General features: G+C 38.5%; 1 protein-coding gene across 3 annotated transcripts in view; it reads left to right on the top strand.

Moving 5' to 3' along the window:
- MTPAP (mitochondrial poly(A) polymerase) overlaps positions 1-17,183 on the top strand; it is a 37,726-nt gene that overhangs the window by 5,711 nt on the left and 14,832 nt on the right. For all 3 annotated transcript variants that reach the window (XM_054503142.2, XM_054503143.2, XM_063669728.1), the window contains exons 2-4: positions 2,018-2,190; positions 3,214-3,438; positions 6,664-6,888. In XM_054503142.2, coding sequence (XP_054359117.1) covers positions 2,018-2,190; positions 3,214-3,438; positions 6,664-6,888 — 623 coding nt within the window. The remainder of the gene's footprint in view (positions 1-2,017; positions 2,191-3,213; positions 3,439-6,663; positions 6,889-17,183) is intronic.

Raw genomic sequence — 17,183 nt, 5'->3', positions numbered from 1 at the left:
ATTGTGCCACTGCACTCCAGCCTGGGTGACAGAGGGAGACCTTGTCTCTTTAAAAAAAAAAAAAAAAGAAAAAGAAAAAAGATAGTAAGATAGTGGGTTTGGAGTATTTCCTTGATCCATCAGTTTCATAGCCTTTTGGAAGAAAATGAGGCTAAAAGTTTCTGCTGATTTCTATACATCATTTACATTTTCTGTTCTGTTTAATTTCTTTGGAATTTTAAGTTTTTTTTTTTTTTTTTTGAGACATTCTCCCTCTGTCACTCAGGTTGGAGTGCAATGGTGCAATCTCGGATCACTGCAACCTCCTGGGTTGAAGTGATTCTCCTGCCTCAGCCTCCCAAGTAACTGGGACTACAGACACATGCCACCACGCCTGGCTAATTTGGCCAGGCTGGTCTCAAACTCCTGGCCTCAGGTGATCCGCCCACCTCCGCCTCTCAAAGTGCTGGGATTACAGGTGTGAGCCACCGCGTCTGGCCTTGTTAAGGGTATTGATATCAGACTTGGTGGTTTATGATCTCTAGAGTCTACCATTCCAGACTTTTTAAAGAAACACCTTAAACTACTTAACTGGAAGTTAAAATCTTGGGGGAAAAAAATTAGTTGTTAACATTCAGGTTTGTGCTTTAATACTCCCTTAGAACTTGAATAATTTTTTTCTCTCTATACTTAGTTCATTTGTTGACCTTCCCATTGTGGCTAGTGGGTTATTAATATTTAATTCTGGACTGTCACAATTCTTGTCTTGATTCCCTTGATTGTAAAACTCCTAGCCTCTTTCTTTCCTTAGTAAAATTATCAATGAGCTCTTCATGGGCAGCAACGAGGTTTTAAATTCTTTGATTTCCCTGATACAGAGCACATGATAGTTGGTAACTCATTGTTAATTGAGCCAGATCAAGACCCTTGAGAAAGAAAAATGCCTTAATAGCTTACTTCAAAACACCGAATTTCCAAACTCATTGTCTCATTACACTCAGGCTTGTAATAATTTCTTTTAGGCTTTGGAATGTTACAATTTACACAATTTTGTATGTGCATATTTGTGCAAGTATTAAATAAGTGATTTTACTTTCCTGGTTTTGTTTTGTTTTTTTTTTTGTTGTTTTGTGGAACTCCGTTTTCAGCACTTTGCATCAAGCATAGTAAATCAAAACAGAGAAAGTGCGCAGTTTTAATAGTAGTCATGGGAGAGTAGTCAAACGAACACTGAAAGTGCAGTAATTCCACCTCATCCATGTTTTCATTGTCCACAGTTTCAGTTCCTCACAGTCAACTGTGGTCTACAAATAGGTGAGCACAGTGCAATATGATATTTTGAGAGAGAGAGAGACCACATTCATATAACTTTCATTACAGTATATTGTTAGAATTGTTCTATTTCATTATTAGTTGTTGTTAATCTCTCTCTCTCTCTTTTTTGAGACAGAGTCTCACTCTGTTGCCCAGGCTGGAGTGCAGTGGTGTAATCTCAGCTCACTGCAACGTCTGCCGCCTGGTTTCAAGTGATTCTCTTGTTTCAGCCTCCCAAGTAGCTGGGACTACAGGCGCGCGCCACCATGCCTGGCTAATTTTTGTATTTTTAGTACAGATGAGGTTTCACCATGGTCAGGCTGATCTCGAACTCCTGACCTCAGGTGATCCACCCACCTCAGCCTCCCAAAGTTCTGGTATTACAGGCATGAGCCACCAAGCCCGGCCCATTGTTGTTAATCTCTTACTGTGCCTAATTTATAAATTAAGCCTTATCATAGCAATGTATGTGTAGGATAAAACATTATATATATAGGGCTTGGTAATATCTGAGGTTTTAGGCATTTACAGGCATCTTGGATCATAACCCCTGTGGGTAATGGGGAGACTACTGTAGTATAGTTTAACCCTTATAAAGGAAGAGAAAAAATAGATTAGGTGAAGTTGGTTTTAGTCATATATAAAGTCTTTAAACACCTTATCAAAATATTTTTAAAATTTTGTGTGTGTGCGTGTGGTGGAAATGTTTGTGTCTCGTTCATAGGCTTTGAAGACAAGATTCCCAAAAGGAGATTCTCTGAGATGCAAAATGAAAGACGAGAACAGGCACAGCGGACTGTTTTAATACATTGCCCAGAGAAAATCAGTGAAAACAAGTTCCTTAAATATTTATCCCAATTTGGACCTATTAATAATCATTTCTTCTATGAAAGCCTTGTAAGTATTTGAAAAACAATCTAACTTAACGTTTATGCTTTTCAAGGGTGGAGGTCTCCATTAGTTGTTTTTTGCTGTTGCTTTTTGCAATATGGTAGGTAGGTTCTCTTTGATATACTGCATCTTCCTTATCTAGATTTCTTTAATGAGTTTTGTTTTTGATATAGGACCAGAAATTCTTATAGCGGTATTTTAGGATTATAAGTCATTTATGACTGATTTCATTATTTGAATGCTTAATTTTATTTTTTAAGAGACGGGGTCCAACTATGTTGCCTATGCTGGAGTGCAGTGGCTGTTGGCAGGTATGATCACAGTGCACTACAGCCTCGACTCCTAGGCTCAGGTGATCCTTCTGCCTCTGGAGTAGCTGGGACCACAGTCCTGCACCACCACACCCAGTTTGAATACTTTAGATAGTCCCTTTAACTTGCGGATGAAGGCCAGTGGGAGGGGATCTTTGTTTTGCCTTTGGATTTTTCTGCTTCAGCATTCTTTTCAGTCTTTTCAGCTTCTCTTAACTAACATTGTTTTAAGGTTCTGTTTCTTTTTTTTTTGACATGGAGTCTCACTCTGTTACCCAGGCTGGAGTGCAGTGGCATGATCTCAGGTCATTGCAACCTCCGTCTCCTGGGTTCAAGAGATTCTCCTGCCTCAGCCTCCCAAGTAGCTGGACTTACAGACACCCGCCACCACGCCTGTCTAGTTTTTGTATTTTTAGTAGAGGCAGGGTTTCACCATGTTGGCCAGGCTGGTCTTGAACTCTTGATCTCAGGTGATCTGCTCATCTCCACGTCCCAAAGTGCTGGGATTACAAGCGTGAGCCACTGCGCCCGGCCCAGTGTTCCTTTTCTTAATCTACTTAAATTGAATAAAATTAATGCTATGTTAGAATCATATCATTTGTAAATTTTAAAAACTTGATATTTTGTAGCATTATGATAATTGTTTTAATATATGAGCTAAACTAGTATGTTAGATATATTGTGAAATGTGTTCTGTTTTTTCTTGTTTTTGGTATAGGGTCTCTATGCTGTCGTAGAATTTTGCCAAAAGGAAAGCATAGGTTCACTGCAGAATGGGACTCATACTCCAAGGACGGCCATGGAGGCTGCAATTCCATTCAGATCACGTTTCTTCAATCTGAAGTTGAAAAACCCGACTTCTGAACGGTCACGCATACGGTCAAGTAATCAGTTGCCACGTTCAAACAAGCAGCTTTTTGAATTACTTTGTTATACAGAAAGTGTAAGTTTTTAGGTGTACTTCAACTTTTAGAACTATGTATTTTTTTATGAACAATAAAGATTCCTCTAAAATGTTCAAGCTACATTATTGTTTAATGGGTATAGGTCTTCAGTTTTACAAGGTGAAAAGAGTTATGGAGATGAATCGTGGTAGATGCATAATGAGATGAAGGAAAGTTTTTTTCTATTTCTAGCTTTCTAAGAATGTCATCATGCTCAACACATTGAGTAGATGTTGAGTTTTGACATTTCAGATTGTATTGATGACTGGCATATGATCTTGACATTGTATATGGTTTTTCTCCTAATGTCTTTTTCTTTCCCCTCCTAATGTCTTAATGTAGTGAATTGTAGATTCATTGTAGATTTCCTCATGTCAAGTCATTCTTGCATTCACAGAATAAACCCTACTTAGTCAAGGTGTATTTACAAAAATGCATTATTACATTTGTTGTGCTAATATTTTTATTACAATTTTAATATCTCTATAAATAAATGGGATTGCTTTTTAAAAATTCAAACTACAGGATATGTTGAATGAAAAGTGTTAGTAATCCTTGTCTACTCCTTCCCTGCCATGCCCCATTTGTACTTACAGGTAACCACATTCTTCTGAAGTTTTCGGCCTTTTGAACAATTTAGGTTTTCTTTCTCTTTCCAGCATAATGACATAAAATTGTACATGGTTTTCTGTCAATTTTAAAATGTCTTCTTTCTGATTCTATCTCTCTCTCTTTTCTTTTTTTTTTGAGATGGAGTTTCGCTCTTGCCCAGGCTGGAGTGCAGTGGCATGATCTTGGCTTACTGCAACCGCTCCCCGATTCAAGCCATTCTCATGCCTCAGCTGCCCAAGTAGCTGGGACTATAGGTGTGCACCATCATGGCCAGCTAACTTTCATATTTTTAGTAGTGACGGAGTTTCGCCACTTTGGCCAGGCTGGTCTCGAACTCCTGACCTCAGGTGATGTGCCCACTAGGGCCTTCCAAAGTGCTGGGATTATAGGTGTGAGCCACCACGCCCGGCCCAAGATTCTGTCTCTTCTGTGTTCAAATATTGTTTGTATTTGTCTTGCTGGTTTTTTGTTTGTTTTTGTTTTTGTTTTTGTTTTTGTTTTTTGAGACGGACTCTTGCTCTGTCGCCCAGGCTGGAGTGCAGTGGCGTGACCTCAGCTTACTTCAAGCTCCACCTCCCGGGTTCACGCCATTCTCTTGCCTCAGCCTCCCGAGTAGCTGGGACTACAGGCGCCCACCACCATGCCCGGCTAATTTTTTGTGTTTTTATTAGAGACGGGGTTTCACTGAGTTAGCCAGGATGGTCTCGATCTCCTGACCTTGTGATCCGCCCGCCTCGGCCTCCCAAAGTGCTGGGATTATAGGCGTGAGCCACCGCACGTGGCCTGTCTTGGTGTTTCTTACTCAGACTTGCCAGACCTTGCTAGTCTTTCCAAAGAATCAACTCATGGCTTTATTTATCAAAATACTATTTTCAAGGTTTAATTTTCTAATAAGAAAATTTTTGCTTCTAATCTATTTCCTTTACTTTTATTATTATTATTATTATTTTGAGACAGAGTTTCGCTCTTGTTCCGCAGGCTGGAGTGCAATGGCCTGATCGTGGCTCGCTGCAACCTCCGCCTCCCAGGTTCAAGCAATTCTCTTGCCTCAGCCTCCCAAGTAGCAGGGATTACAGGCATGTGCCACCACACCTGGCTAATTTTTTGTATTTTTAGTAGATTCGGGGTTTCACCATGTTGGCCAGGCTGGCCTCTAACTCCTGATCTCATGTGATCTGCCTGCCTTGGCCTCCCAAAGTGCTGGGATTACAGGCATGAGCCACCAAGCCCGGCCTCTTTTATTATTTTTGAGTTGAATGCTTAGCTCAGTTATGTTATGTTGTGTTGTGTTGTGATGTGATGTGATGTGATGTGATGTGATGTGATGTGATGATGTGATGTGATGTGATGTGATGTGATGTGATGTTATTTTTTGAGATGGAGTCTTGCTCTGTTGCCCAGGCTGGAGTGCAGTGGTGCAATCTCAGCTCACTGTAGCTGCAAACTCCTGGACTCAAGTGACCCACCTCAGCCTCCTGAGTAGCTGGGACTACAGATGCATTCCACCATGCCCAGTTAGTTTTTGTATTTTTTTTTTTTTGGTAGAATCAGGGTTTCATCACGTTGCCCAGGCTGGTCTCACTCCTGAGCTCAAGCGATCCTCCCGCCTTGGCCTCCCAATAGTTTACAGGTGTGAGCCACTGTGCCCAGCCAGTTGATATTTTCAATGTTGGTTTCAAATAAGAGCATTTGAAGTTATGATTTTTTTTCACTTCAGATACTCCAGTACACAATTTCAGTATGTGATCATTTTAATGCCAGTCTTCTAGTGGATAGACAGGATTGTTATTCTGAGAAACTGAGAGGTCTTGGGCCTTCATTACTTGAGTATTTCTAGTTTTTCTTGCCCTTTAACAATTGGCCTCATCCCTTTGAGTTTAAAATGTCTAACGTAGTTGTTTTAACCTCTTCTGGAGTACTTTACTACTTTCATTTTCTTAAAACAATACTTTATACTCATTGCTTACAAAGTTTTAATTCTAGCCAACTTTCATTTTGCTAGTGGCATGCCTCAGAGCTTTTTAAAAATTTTAAAATATTATATAATTTATTTCTTCAGTGAAATAGAGACGAGGTCCTGCTGTGTTGTTGCTCAGACTGGTCTCAAACTCCTGGCCTCATGTGATCTGCCTTGGCCTCCCAAAGTATTGGGATTACAGGCATGAGCCACCATGCCTGGCCTCCTCAGTGGTTTTTAAAGAATATTTTTTTTTTGAGACGGAGTCTTGTTCTTGTTGCTCAGGCTGGAGTGCAATGGTGCGATCTTGGCTCACCACAACCTCTGCCTCCTGGGTTCAAGCGATTCTCCTGCCTCAGCCTCCTGAGTAGCTGGGATTACAGGCATGCGTCACCACGCCCGGCTTATTTTGTATTTTTAGTAGAGATTGGGTTTCTCCATGTTGGTCAGGCTGGTCGTGAAATTCCGGCCTCAGGTGATCCACCTGCCTCGGCCTCCCAAAGTGCTGGGATTACAGGCGTGAGCCACCGCGCCAGGCTTTGCATATTTCTAAGGTAGGTCTCCAAAGCCACCAAATCTTTGAAAGTAAAATGGTAATTCTTTTATATGACCTGTACTTTTTCTCTATTTTGTTGGTTTTGTTTCGGCTAGCTAGATAGACGATCAGCTGAACACTCTCTTGAAGGAGTTCCAGCTAACAGAGGAGAACACTAAGCTCCGATATCTCACCTGTTCTCTTATTGAAGACATAGCCGCTGCATATTTTCCGGACTGCATAATCAGACCCTTTGGCTCCTCGGTCAACACTTTTGGGAAGTTAGGATGTGATTTGGACATGTTTTTGGATCTAGATGAAACCAGAAACCTCGGCGCTCACAAGGTAAGTCTATTTCTTTTGACCACTATAATCATTTAAAGTTAAGAAAGTATAAAAAGAAAAATCTTTGAACTTAATAAAATAAAACTGTTGATTTCTAAACTTATTAAACATTGTGGTTAAAGCATAAGGTATATTTGTTATTGATTCTCTGGTGAAGTCTTTCTTTGTATTATTCTACTACTGATCATTTTTGTGAATATTCTGTACATATGCAATCAAATAGTTAATTGTTTTCAAGCGTTCAGAAATTTTTCAGTTAAGTGAAAGTTGCCTATTGTGTTATTCAAATTATGTATCTTAACTGATTTTTTGTTTTTAACCTTGTGATCTAGTTACTGAGATGTTTTTACATCTCATGATTCTTGGTTTTGTTAATTTCTCTTTAAAAATTTCTCTTTAAAATTCTTTAGATTTTTGTTTTATCCAAAGGCTATATTAGCTACATATAGGTATATGATCATTGTATTTCCTTATTAGATTGTTTTATTATTATATCCCTCATACATGCTTTATTCATCTCTATAAAAACTTTTTTCTTAAGTTCTATTTTATTTGTTAATATGGCCGCTTGATAGTTGTCTTACATGTCTTCTGTTTCTTTATTTTCAGCCTTTATATATGTTATTTTAGTTTGGGTGTATCTCTTATAAATAGCAGTATGCTTTTACTCCAGTCTATCAGTCTTTGAGTTCAATATGTTTATTGTTACTGCTGATAATTCTTGGACTAATTTCTCCTGTTTTATTTTTTATTTCTTATTTTCTGTGCTTTTGCTTTTCACTTTCTTTTTTGAGGCTGAGTCTCGCTCTGTCGCCCGGGCTGGAGTGCAATGGTGCAATCTCGGCTCACTGCAACCTCCGCCTCCCGGGTTCAAGTGATTTCTCCTGCCTCAGCCTCCTGAGTAGCTGGGATTACAGGAGCCTGCTACCATGCCCAGCTGATTTTTGTGTTTTAGTAGAGACGGGGGTTTTACCTCCTTGGTCAGGCTGGTTTCGAACTCCTGACCTCAGGTGATCCACACCCCTCGGCCTCCTAAAGTGCTGGGATTACAGGCATGGGCCACTGCCCGGCAGCTTTTCACTTTCTTTCTTCCTTTTATTGGATTACTCCTACTTTATTCCTGTACTTCCTCCTTACTCTTTTTTTCTCTTTCAAGTTTGGATATTATTTCTTCCATTTATGTTCTCTTTAACATGATGTCTAACAGTAAAATTAACCAGTGTCTCTTCCATCCTCCCAAACAATATAAATGATGTCTTAATTTAATTACAGTGTTGAAAAGGCTATTTATTTTTATTTTTATTTTTTTGTTGGAGACAGAGTCTCTTGCTCTGTTGCCCAGTCTGGAGTACAGTGACGTGATCTCGGCTCACTGCAACTTCTGCCTCCCGAGTTCAAACAATTCTCCTGTCTCAGCCTCCCAAGTAGCTGGGACTGCAGGCAGGGGCCACAATGCCTGGCTAATTTTTTTGTTTTAGTAGAGACAGGGTTTCACGTATTGGTCAGGCTGGTCTTGAACTCCTGACCTCAGGTGATCCACCCACCTCAGCCTCCCAAAAGTGCTGGGATTACAGGCATGCGTCACCATACCCGGCCAAGGCTATGTGTTTTTATAAAATGTTTAGTTTCTATGGCTGTATCTTTCCTTACATCTTTCAGACTAGTAATGAACATTAGTCTTTATGTGGATGTCCAGTTGATACTTCAAACAATATTTTGAGACAACTTATATTCATCTTCCTACAAATGTTCTTTCTAAGTTCTTACAAAAGTTCTATATGTTTCACATGTTAATTAGTGGCATTTTAGCTTTGCTAACCATCTTTTAATTCTGCTTCTAAGTTGTTATCTTTTGTATTCATAGTTTCACAGTCCCTTATAAACTCTCACTTAGATTATTGTAACTACATTCTGTTTCCACTTCTTATTCCTTGTGTCATGCATTGGTATTTTAACCTTCAGTCTTTGTTGGAGTTAACCTTCACTCACAGTTTGAATTTTCCCGCAACCTTAGAATGCTTCTTTTCTTTAGCATAGTATTGAAATCCTCTGTCTCTTAATTAATTTTAGTCATCATTTCCCATTATATATTGTTACATACCCAGTTTTCCAACTATATTGTTTTTATTTTTCTTTTCTTAAGACGGAGCCTCGCTCTGTCACCTAGGCTGGAGTGCAGTGGCATGATCTTGGCCCGCTGCAGCCTCAGCCTCCTGGGTTCAAGTGATTCTCCTGCCTCAGCCTCCTGTGTAGCTGGGACTTCAGTCACGCCCCACCACGCCCGGCTAATTTTTGTGTTTCTAATAGAGATGGGATTTCGCCATTTTGGCCAGGCTGGTCTGGAACTCCTGACCTCAGGTGATCCACACACCTTGGCCTCCCAGAGTGCTGGGATTACAGGCTTGAGCCACCATGCCCAGCCCCAACCACATTGTTTAATTACCATTTCCAGTAATAGAAGGCACTTGTAAATATCATAATGATCAAACAGTTGTTCTGTGCCTTCACTCAGGAGTGCACTTTCCCTCCATTCCTCGACTCATTCCTAACGCAGCTTTCAAGGTCTGGTTCTAATTCTACCTTCTTGAAACCACTCTTGATTTTTTTCTCCACTCTAGCCAAAATTAATCACTCCTTTTTTGTAGTATCTTGCTGGTATTTCTATCTGTCTCCAAATTTCTTCCGTCATGTTTAGTGAGTAGCTGATGTGTGTATCTCCTACTATATAATAAACTTGGGCAGATAGGAATCATGTCTGTTCATATACTTATTCCACAGTACTGTGTACTTAATTTGCTCACCATATGCTTATTGAGTTGAAGCTAGCCAGGCATAGGAAACAGATAAAAATTAAATGGGTCAGTTTTATTATTATTATTATTATTATTATTACTATTTTGAGATGAGGTCTCACTTTTTCGCCCAGGCTAGAGTGCAATGGTACGATCTCAGCTCACTGTAACCTCTGCCTCCTGGGCTCAAGCAGTTCTCCTGCCTCACCCGAGTAATTGAGACTTCAGGCTTACACCGCTGCTTCTGGCTAATTTTTTTAGAGATAGTGTTTCACCATGTTGCCCAGGGTGGTCTCGGACTCCTGAGTTCAGGTGATCACCCACCTCGGCCTCCCCAAGTGCTGGGATTACAGGCGTAAGCCACCGCATCTGGCCTGGATCAGTTTTATTAAGACTAACATGTACTTGAAAATGTATTAAGTTCCTGGCAATGGCACTTAAATTACATTAGGCTGTCTTCAATAAAGGATTGTAACTGAATAATCAAGGAGCATAACAGTGTGTTGTAATGGTTTAAAAAGCCTGGGCTCTGGCACCAAGCTGCAGAATTTTAATTCTACTTACTAGTAATGTGATCCCAGGCAAGTTATTTACCTTCTCTCTGCCTCAATTGTCCTAACTATAAAATTGGAATGGTGTTATAGCACATATCTCATACAATGTTTGAGAGGATTTATTGAGTTAATATGTGTGAAACATTTAGAACAGTGCTTATGACACATAGTAAGTGTTCAAATGTTGGCCACCATCAACAGCAATATAATTTTACTGTTATGTAAGTGGGAGGCAAAATTTTTTTCTTTGGTGGAAACAGGGAGGAGTTAGAAACTTTCTTCTTCTTTTTTTGAAATTTATTTTTAATTAATTAATTTTTTTTTTTTTTTGAGACAGAGTCTTGCTCTGTCTCCCAGGCTGGAGTGCAGTGGTGCCATCTCGGCTCACTGCGAGCTCTGCCTCCCGGGTTCACACCATTCTCCTGCCTCAGCCTCCCGAGTAGCTGGGATTACAGGCACCTGCCACCACGCCCAGCTAATTTTTTGTATTTTTAGTAGAGATGGGGTTTCACCGTGTTAGCCAAGATGGTCTTGATCTCCTGACCTCGTGATCTGCCTGCCTCTGCCTCCCGAAGTGCTGGGATTACAGGCATGAGCCACTGCGCCCAGCCATTTTTAATTTTTGTTTTTTTGTTGACATGTTGTTTCACCACGGTACCCAGGATAGTCTTGAACACCTGGGCTAACAATCCTCCTGCCTCAGCCTCCCAAAGTGCTGAGATTATAGGTGTGAGCCACTGCACCTGGCCTAGAAACTTCTAGTTGAGTCTTACTCTTAGATTTCTGAGGTATAGAGATATTTAGAAAAAGATGTTTTAAAGACAGTGCTCCAGTCTTACTAAACAATTTGGCATTTTGGGCCGGGCACAGTGGCCAAAGCCTGTAATCCTAGCACTTTGGGAGGCCAAGGCGGGTGGATCACTTGAGGTCAGGAGTTCGAGACCAGCCTGGCCAATGTGGTGAAATACCGTCTCTACTAAAAATACAAAAATTAGCTGGGTGTGGTGGTGGGAGCCTGTAATCCCAGCTACTCGGAAGGCTGAGACAGGAGAATTGCTTGAATCCGGTGGGGCAGAGGTTGCAGTGAGCCGAGATCACGCCACCTCACTCCAGCCTGGGCGAAATAGCAAGACTCTGTCATACATACACAGAAATAACCAGAACTTGGCATTTTGTATGTCAGTTTAAATTAGGAAAGTGTTGTTATAAACATACATGTGCTTATTTAAGGTTTTTTTGGAAATATGTTTTTGTTCAAGATTATGATAGCTTTGCTAGTAAAAATATTAAAAATAAAATACAATAAAAAATATAAGCACCCTTACATTCATCAGATTCATAAAACCTTCTTTGACTACTTTCTGCATTCATGAGCTCTTCTCTTACCTTTTGGTTCTTTGATATCTTTTCGCACTACACCTTGCTTTATAATTCTTTGTGTGTGTGTTTTATTCCTCAGCTCAATCTGAGAGGAGTTAGGAAGAGTGTGTTAGACTTTTTTGCGTGTCCTATGACACTGTGTATGATATCCTATGCATGATAGGGACTAAAATTATTTGCTAATGAATAAATAAAAGTTACTTACGGCTAGGCGTGGTGGCTCACGCCTGTAATCCCAGCACTTTGGGAGGCCAAGGTGGGTGGATCACCTGAGGTCAGGAGTTCAAGGCCAGCCTGGCCAACATGGTGAAACCCCGTCTCTACGAAGATACAAAAATTAGCCGGGCATGATGGCGGGTGCCTGTAATCCCAGCTGTTCAGGAGGCTGAGGCAGGAGAATCGCTTGAACCCAGGAGGCAGAGGTTGTAGTGAGCCGAGATTGCACCACTACACTCCAGCCTGGGCGACAGAGCAAGACTAAAAAAGAAGGAAAGTTATTTACTAACTGAAATAGTAGATTTTAATATTCATAAATTTTTTAGTGTGTGTAAAAGTTGGTTACATGTGAAATATGTCACCTGACTTATCACAAAGATCATGTTAGCACAAAATCCTAAACTAAAATCTGCCTTTGGTCTTTCCTTCAGTTTTGCTTTTTCTTACAGGGTTGTGTATCTTAGAGGACTTAGGTAATAAAAGGAAGAATTAGTGGCTAAGTCTTGAGTACTGCTTTCTGTTGTCTGAATGATTGCTGTGGATAGTGTGCTTAACTTCTGTTTTTTCTTTATTAGATGATTTGCTAATAAATAGATAGTGCTATAGGAATAGCACACATTAATGGGAAGTATTTATGGATCTAACTGTCTCTGAAGAGTTTTTTAGTTTTTATTTATTTAATAGAGGACAGTCATTTTTGAGAATATCTTTCCTTTGCTCATAATAAGTATAATTTTCATCTAAATTTTCCCTAAAAGCAGTGTTTTATTTCTGTACTGAGTCCATTGTGATTCTTCGTGGCTTGCATTTTTGGTCAGTCAGGTTAGGCTAGGTGATGCTTTGGTAACAAACAACCCCCATATCTCAAAGATCTCAGTGGCTTAACGCATCACCTGTTTATCTGTTGCTGAGGTTATGTGTCACAGCAGGTCAGCAGGGGCACTCTAAGCATTGTAGTAGCTCAAGCACCCAGGCTGACCGGTGTTTCATCTCCACTTGCGCTACCGTCACTGAATAGTGGAAAGGCAAAGTGAAGAATTGAGCATCGGCTCTTGAAGTTTCTGCCTGGAAGTGACACTTAAAACCTCTGCTCACATTTCACTGGCCAAAGCAAATCACATGAGTTTGCTTAACCTTAGAGGGGCAAGAACATGAGATCTTCCAAATGCCAGAAAGGTGATACAGAACATTTGGTGAGCAGCTTCAATAACTACCACACTCCTGCTCATGGTTCACAGTTCACCAGTTTCCTGCACCCAGTTGCATTAATCAGAGCTATTTTTTATTGTCATTTTCACTTCTGTTACCTCAAGGATTTTATTCTCTCATTTATAGTACTTAATTTAAAAAATCTCTATCACCTTTCTTCTGGGTGATTCTAATCCTTCTGTTGCTTCTGAGATTGAGTCCACCATGACTCCTCCCTGATGTACTCTAATACTGCTTTCTCACTTGACCTCTTTTTGCCATCCTGAGATAGACCCCCAATCTGTCTGCTTTTGTTTGGATTCCTATTCCTAACATAAATTGTGTGTGTTTGTATTTTAAAAGAGAATGGACAGAGAAATAGGTTATGAAGGTAAATTATAACAAAATGGCTAAGGAAGAATCTTGAAATTTTAATTTTTTAAAGTAAATTTAATTTTAGTCCTTTTAATATAAAAATATCTAAATGACAGATCAGTAGAGAAAATGCCACATGTTTATTTGTAGGGATTGTATACAGTGATTTATTTAATCTATTTTTTTCTGATTATAAAATGATAGATATACAAATACATAACATAAGTATCTCTGGTGGTCCCACTGCCTCCAGAGATAACCCGGTGAATAATTTAATATATTCTGGATTTTTTTTCCTGTGCGTATAGAAATGCTTTTTTTTTAAAAAGAAAAAACCCAGAACATAATCTTTACAGATAATAGCTTTAATTATAACTCATTTTTTTCCCCGTTAGTAGTGTCTTGGCAGTTCAATCTACTGTATTGCCGTCAGTGGCTGCAAAATACTCCATTGAATGGATGTACCATAATTTATTTAACCAGTCCTCTTTTTGTTGGATAATGAGAGTGGTATCTTTTTTTTTCCTCTTTCAGTGAAAGTGCCAAATCCTAGGCACTGGACCACTAGGGAACTTTTCCCCTCTTTATTGCCAGCTATATATTAGTTAATATTCTTTGATTATACATAAGAGAAATAACACGAACTAACTTAAACAATTAAAGAAGTAGAGGAGGCATCATAGAACCCAGGGCCAGGAATATGGATGAGTCTTAGGAAAGGACTAGAAGTAAGAAGTGTAAACCATCAAGAACCCAGGAAGTAGCTGGGCCCAGTGCTTCATGCCTGTAATGACAGCACTTTGGGAGGCTGCAGCGGGAGGATCACTTGAGCTCAGGAGTTTGAGACCAGCCTGGGCAACATAGGCTTGGGGAGACCGCATCTCTAATAAAAATTAAAAAATTAGCGAGGTGTGGTGGTATGTACCTGTAGTTCCAGGTACTCTGAAGGTCAAGGCTGGAGGATTGCTTGAGTCTAGGAGGTTGAGGCTGCAGTGAGCTATGGTTGCACCACTGCACTCCAGCCTGGGTGGCAGAGTGATACCTTCTTTTTTTTTTTGGATTCTCACTCTGTCACCCAGGCTGGAGTGCAGGGGCACAATCTCGGCTCACTGCAACCTTGGCCTCCTGGGTTCAAGCTGTTCTCCTGCTTCAGCCTCCTGAGTAGCTGGGATTACAGGCTTGCACCACCATACCTGGCTAATTTTTTTTGTATTTTTAGTAGAGATGGGGTTTCACCATGTTGGCCAGGCTGGTCTCAAACTCCTGACCTCAAGTGATCCGCCTGCCTCAGCCTCCCAAAGAGTTGGGATTACAGCCACCACAGGCAGCCTGTGATACCCTGTTTCAAAAACAACAACAAAACAACCTAGGACGTGTTCTGTTTCTGTCTACATGTTTTTCCTTCATTTATTGCGCTCTCTCTCTGTCCTTAACTCCTTCCTCCCTACCCCCACTGATTTCTTTTATTTTTCATGCTTATATAAATATGGCTGCCCCAAAGCTTCTGAGTTAGATATTTTAGCCACATGGTTGCCTCTGAACCTTACTTAGTTCCTGTTCCCAGTAACCAGTTCCCAGTAGAGATCTCCAAATAAATGTGGGGTACACTCCTACAGTGCTTAGATCAGCTGTCTTTGCCCAGTCCATTCAGCTGAAAGGAAGGGGGTAGATGTCCATGATAAACATTGTTGGAGCCTTCATCCTTTTAGGAGGAATGAATTCTAGAAGAGGGAATAGTTGTTGATAGGGAACCTTATTAAACTAGATACAGCTCCCAAAAAGTGTATACCACATGAATAGTACTGCAGTGAGTAAACATCTTTGTAAATTGGCTCATTTATGCAAATATTCCTTTGACATAGTTTCTAACCATTTTAATAGTTAGCCAACGTATACAAGTTTCAGTAGATATGGACAAGTTCTACAAGAAGTATGTCCCTTGTTTACACTCCTGTCAACAGTGTAGACATGTTTTCCCATACCCGTTAGTTCTGGTCACCAACCTGTTTGTCTTTACCAGGCTGAAAAATAAAAAATCTCATTGCTGTTTTAATTTCTGTTTAGTTTCTAGAAAACATGCACAACTTTTACCATGGTTTTTAGCCATTTTTATTTTTTCTGTTAATTTTTTTCTCTTTTTTGCCCATTTTTAAAATTTGATGGGTTTCTCCCTTTCATTTGCCTAAAACTGTAATAAATTACCCGTCTGTATGATGTGTGTTATTTGCTTTGTTCTTTAGTAGTGAATGGATGCTTTGCCCTAAGGTGGTTTTAATTTTTTATGCAATCATATTCTTTTGTGTCTTCTCTAATTTTATGTCATGCTTACAGAATCCTTCGCTATTCTAAGATCGTAAAAGCATTCACTCATTGTCTTGTAGTACTTTACTGATGCACCTTTTACATTTTAGTCTTTGATCCATGTTGAATTTACTTCAGTTTTTTTTTTTTTTTTTTGAGATGGAGTCTTGCTTTGTCACCCAGGCTGGAGTGCAATGGTGTGATCTCGACTCACTGCAACCTCCACCTTCCGGGTTCAGGTGATTCTCCTGCCTCAGCCTCCCAAGTAGCTTGGTTTACAGGTGCACGCCACCATGCCTGGCTAATTTTTGTATTTTTAGTAGAGACGGGGTTTCCCCGTGTTGGCCAGGCTGGTCTAGAACTCCTGACCTCAAGTTATCTGCCTGTTTCCGCTTCCCAAAGTGCTGGGATTGCAGGCGTGAGCCACCATGCCCAGAGAATTTACTTGACTTTAGTAATTTGGTAATAAATTAGTAAAATAAATTTAGTAATTTATTTAAAAATTAGTAAAATAAATTTAGTAATTTATTTAAAAATTAGTAAAATAAATTAGTAATTTATTTAAAAATTAGTAAAATAAATTTAGTAATTTATTTAAAAATTAGTAAAATAAATTTAGTAATTTATTTAAAAATTAGTAAAATAAATTTAGTAATTTATTTAAAAATTAGTAAAATAAATTAGTAATTTATTTAAAAATTAGTAAAATAAATTTAGTAATTTATTTAAAAATTAGTAAAATAAATTTAGTAATTTATTTAAAAATTAGTAAAATAAATTTAGTAATTTATTTAAAAATTAGTAAAATAAATTTAGTAATTTATTTAAAAATTAGTAAAATAAATTTAGTAATTTATTTAAAAATTAGTAAAATAAATTTAGTAATTTATTTAAAAATTACTAAAATAAATTTAGTAATTTATTTAAAAATTAGTAAAATAAATTTAGTAATTTATTTAAAAATTAGTAAAATAAATTTAGTAATTTATTTAAAAATTAGTAAAATAAATTTAGTAATTTATTTAAAAATTACTAAAATAAATTTAGTAATTTATTTAAAAATTAGTAAAATAAATTTAGTAATTTATTTAAAAATTAGTAAAATAAATTTAGTAATTTATTTAAAAATTACTAAAATAAATTTAGTAATTTATTTAAAAATTACTAAAATAAATTTAGTAATTTATTTAAAAATTACTAAAATAAATTTAGTAATTTATTTAAAAATTACTAAAATAAATTTAGTAATTTATTTAAAAATTACTAAATAAATTTAGTAATTTATTTAGTAATTTAGTATTTATTTAGTAATTTATTTAGTAATTTAGTAATTTATTTATTTATTTATTTTGAAATGGAGTCTCGCTCAGTTGCCCAGGCTGGAGTGCAGTAGTGTGATCTTGGCTCACTGCAACCTCCACCTCCTGGGTTCAAGTAACTCTCCTGCCTCAGCCTCCCAGGTAGCTGGGATTACAGGCATCTGCCACCA

This window comes from Pongo pygmaeus, chromosome 8 (assembly GCF_028885625.2).
Source record: "Pongo pygmaeus isolate AG05252 chromosome 8, NHGRI_mPonPyg2-v2.0_pri, whole genome shotgun sequence".
Classification (NCBI taxonomy): Eukaryota; Metazoa; Chordata; class Mammalia; order Primates; family Hominidae; genus Pongo; species Pongo pygmaeus.
Note: the sequence above shows the minus strand (reverse complement) of the source record. Positions and strands in the feature narration are given on the sequence as shown.